The sequence below is a fragment of the Lathyrus oleraceus genome, chromosome 6 (assembly GCF_024323335.1).
Source record: "Lathyrus oleraceus cultivar Zhongwan6 chromosome 6, CAAS_Psat_ZW6_1.0, whole genome shotgun sequence".
NCBI lineage: Eukaryota > Viridiplantae > Streptophyta > Magnoliopsida > Fabales > Fabaceae > Lathyrus > Lathyrus oleraceus.
Window position 1 is genome coordinate 130,091,711 of NC_066584.1, and position 3,720 is coordinate 130,095,430.

Below are 3,720 nucleotides of genomic sequence, written 5' to 3' on the forward strand. Positions count from 1 at the left end.
AGTTGTCAGTCAGCATTTCATCCTCAGCGGTCACTTGATTGTATCTTTCACTAGCTATTTTGACTGGAGTATTGAGTTTTCTTTTGACAAGGCTAGAGTCTTCCCTTTTCTTTGTAGTCACATTGGTACTCGACTCAGCTTGGTCTCTCTCTCACCAGCTTCTCTCTAGGCATTTCTCCTTCTTTGTTCTCTCCTCCATAGAGATTTGGTCATAGAGTTTTTTCCCTTATAGTTTTCAGACACATGTGACGTCCTTTTGTCAACCCGAAATTCCTTGTGGTAAGCCAATGACGAACCTCTTTTGACCTCGAAGTTCTGCCATTTTTTATGACCGTGTTTCCTGCCATCATTTTGCTTGAACCACTTTCCATTTGACCCTTCGACACTAGGCTTGAAGGAAATGAGTTTGATATTTGGCCCTGCTTGCTTGGCTTCACCAAGTTGCACCATGGGCCGTCTTGGATCAGAATATTTCTTGGGGTCGAAAGCCCTTCTTGGCTTACCCACCTGGTGATTTTGGATGGCTTTACGACCATCTCGGTGATTTACTCTCCTAACCCCTTCAAGATTTTGGGTTGCCTTCTGGTCGAAATTTGGAGGAAATCAGACAGTGTTTCTTCCTCTTGAGGGAAGGCGACTTTGTTATACTCCTCCTATCGACATTCATCGTCGACCTCCATATAGGTCTCTTGAGATACCTCGACCATATTGACCTCCATGTGGATATCTTCAGTGATATCTAACCTTTGGAATTGTATTTGAAGGCCCTCAGTGGCCTTGTCCATCTAGACGAAACCATCAGCGGTTTCTTTGGTGATCATCATTAGCTTTGAACTCTCAGCATCCTCAGCATTGGAGGCATCATCATTTTTGTTGGTGATATCTCCTGCAGCCTTTTGAGCGAAATCATCAAGAGGCGCATGCTCGAAGTATTCATGAAGCTTCGCCAAAACAGGTCTATTGACGAAGTCCTCGGTGACTTCAGTCATGTTGAAATCTTCAGCGACTTCAATAAGGTTCACTTCTTCTAGTTTAGTATAATGGGCCTCAACTACTTGTAGAGGATCAGAGTCGATTTTCATTTGGCTCCGTGTTTTGTCTCCGAACTTGAGTCTTCCTTCCTGGATGGCATTTTGCACAAGATCCCTGAAAAGAAAATATTAAGACGTTTTGTGACACATAAAACCATGGTATTTGCAAAACCCTTTTTTCTTCTTTATTCTGAAGGGGGTACTTTAGCACCTAGAGGTACTATCATTTGGCCATCTTTGACTAATAAGTCAAAAATTTCGTCACATTTTGTAACGTCGAACGTATAAGTTTTCTTAGGAAATTTGACACTCTTTTCTGGTTCGACAGGATTTTTTTCCATTCGAAGGTGCTAAAACTTTGCACGCATATGGTGGCCCTTGTGTCAATTCAGCAAGGTTGATCTCATTGTCGTTGAAGTCTGAAAGCCCGTGACAGGAGCCTTTATCATTATTCCTGAAATCGACATAGGCTACCCTTTTACCTTTAGTTGCCCTAGCCTTTTCTTCCTTCAAATTCGAACCCTGTCAGCCAGTTGGGCCATATCCCTCAGGTATTGAGTATCTAATTTCTGTCTAATCGAATAGTCGAGGCCCCCAACGGCCACTTCGACCAGTTCATGTTTTGGTATTTGTGTAAAACACCTAGCTTTGAGTAATCGAAACCTATTTAGATAGTCATCAATTGGCTCGGTGAACTTTTGCTTGATACTAGCCAATTCCTTCAGACTTATCTTCGTTTGCCCCATGTAAAACTGTTCATGGAACATTCTTTCTAGTTGGTTCCAAGTGTGGATCGAACTCTGGGGCAAGGTGGTGAACCATGTGAAAGCATTCTCTGTGAGAGAACTTGGAAAAAAAATTATCCTAAGGCTCTCATTGTTTGACATATCTCCAACCTCAATTAAATATCTAGCCACGTGTTCGACAGTGGACTCAGTGGTATACCCATAAAACTTAGTGAATTTAGGGATTTTGGTTCTAAAGGGTGCTTCTGCCTGCAAGATATACTCTGACAAAGGTGACGTATAATTTGGCCTTCTAAGACCGAAATTTACCCCATTTTGAACCATAATTCTTTCGACTATAACTGCTAGATTATTATCTGCTGCCACATCGTCATGTCGAACTTGCCATATGATATCATCAGCATTTTGGTTTCTATTCACCATTAATACCCTTGGTTCCCTGGGTATTTGTGGTTCGATCCTAGGGGGTATTGCTACTCCCCCTTGGTTTTGTGGAATCTGGTTAATAGTGAGGTCTTCTTCAAAATTGGCCTCTTGATTTTCTCTCACCCAATATCTAGGAGGGTGTCGTTGGTGTTGAGGTACACCAAGGAATTCATACATTCGTGCCACCTGTGATGTCATCTGTTGATTCGACTAAGTCATATTTTGAATCAGAGGATTCAATACAGTGGTCAAAGTTTGAGTCAACATTTAAACCATTTCATGGTTGCTTTCGTCCATCTATTGCCTCCATGCTACCACGGAGTTATTGGTAAGAGTAGGTAGTTGTGTTAGGTGTCTCAAACATGAAGATTGGTTAGTTCGACCCATGTTAACCCCAGACCCTTGTACTGGAGAATTAATGTTAACCATTGGTTTTGAAAAAGTAGAACCAGCATTGTGTAAATTAGCTATTACTGAAGTCGGCATTCTGTTACCACGAGAAATCTCTAAGGCATGTTGAAGGCGTAATTAATGAAAGGGTCTTGTGAATTTGGGGTTTATACCCCATCAAAGGGTGGAGATATGCCTGAGATAAGCAAGAGTTGAGAAAAACGTAAGTCATCAAGGGATGAAGCTGACAGAAGAAGCATGTTTGGTCGCCAGGCCATTCCGTCGACTGAAATGAAGCTTGGGACTTTCAGAATTTTGGATCGTGCCAAACACATAGAAGACAGTGTCGCCCTAAATATCTGGGCGGGAGAAATTTGAAATTGGAAAATAACTAGCAGTTACAAGAAGAATAAAAGCGCCAGAATATGAAGCAGTTTGCAAAACGTGGATAGAGCGGTTTGCAGATCGTGTGGCACGACGTCTGCTAGTTTTTAGGAGTTTTTAGCCTGTAGGCAGTTTTCTTTAGTTTAGTATAAATAGGATATCCCACGAGGGGCTCGGGGTGTTCACCTTGTACTAAAACTCACTTGTAAGAAACTTCTCATTCCCAGCGCGAGGAAGGAAGAGTTTTTAAGAGTGCTATGTATGTGAACCACCACATTTATTTCAATGCAACTTCCTTACTTTTCAATTGTTCCCGTTGAACATTTTATTTTAATTTCATTTACTTTTGAGTTATCACTTTACGTTGTCGTCTACGCTGTCGACATTGATTCTATTACGATAATAGAGTTCACCAAAAGCGTGTTCGTCGTGTACGTCTTTTGAATGATGTAGCGTTATCGGTCACGAGTCACCCATAGGCTATAGCGTCGTTTAAACCGTTCGTGTGGAAAAACCTGCGCTTGTTCAATACTTTGTCAGGAGTCGTTCCTCACAAAGTTGTTCCGTCAAATTCAATAAGCCACACTTGCACTAGCACATGTCCTAGGATCAACTGATCGATCCTTCAAGTAACCCTTAGTCTCAAGGCCTAGGGAGGACCAACGGTTGTTTACCAATTTCCACAGTAAACAAAATGGCACGCCCAGTGGGACGTTGCTAGCACAGTTGTGAAATTGCATGAA

General features: G+C 41.9%; 1 protein-coding gene across 1 annotated transcript; it reads right to left on the minus strand.

The window, feature by feature from the left end:
* Positions 1-785: 785 nt before the first annotated feature.
* Positions 786-2,200, minus strand: LOC127094389 (uncharacterized). Its single transcript, XM_051033231.1, has 2 exons — positions 1,674-2,200; positions 786-1,146 (listed from the first exon to the last, which is right to left on the minus strand). The coding sequence occupies exons 1-2, from the start codon at positions 2,198-2,200 to the stop codon at positions 786-788; spliced, it is 888 nt and encodes a 295-aa protein (XP_050889188.1).
* Positions 2,201-3,720: the final 1,520 nt, after the last annotated feature.

Bases quoted from the DNA above. Each gene is read 5' to 3' on its own strand.
- LOC127094389 (XM_051033231.1), bottom strand. From the start codon at position 2,200: ATGGTGAATAGAAACCAAAATGCTGATGATATCATATGGCAAGTTCGA. The intron at 1,147-1,673 runs GTGTTTTACACA...TTTTCTTTTCAG, and splicing joins TTTCGATTACTCAAAGCTAG to GGATCTTGTGCAAAATGCCA.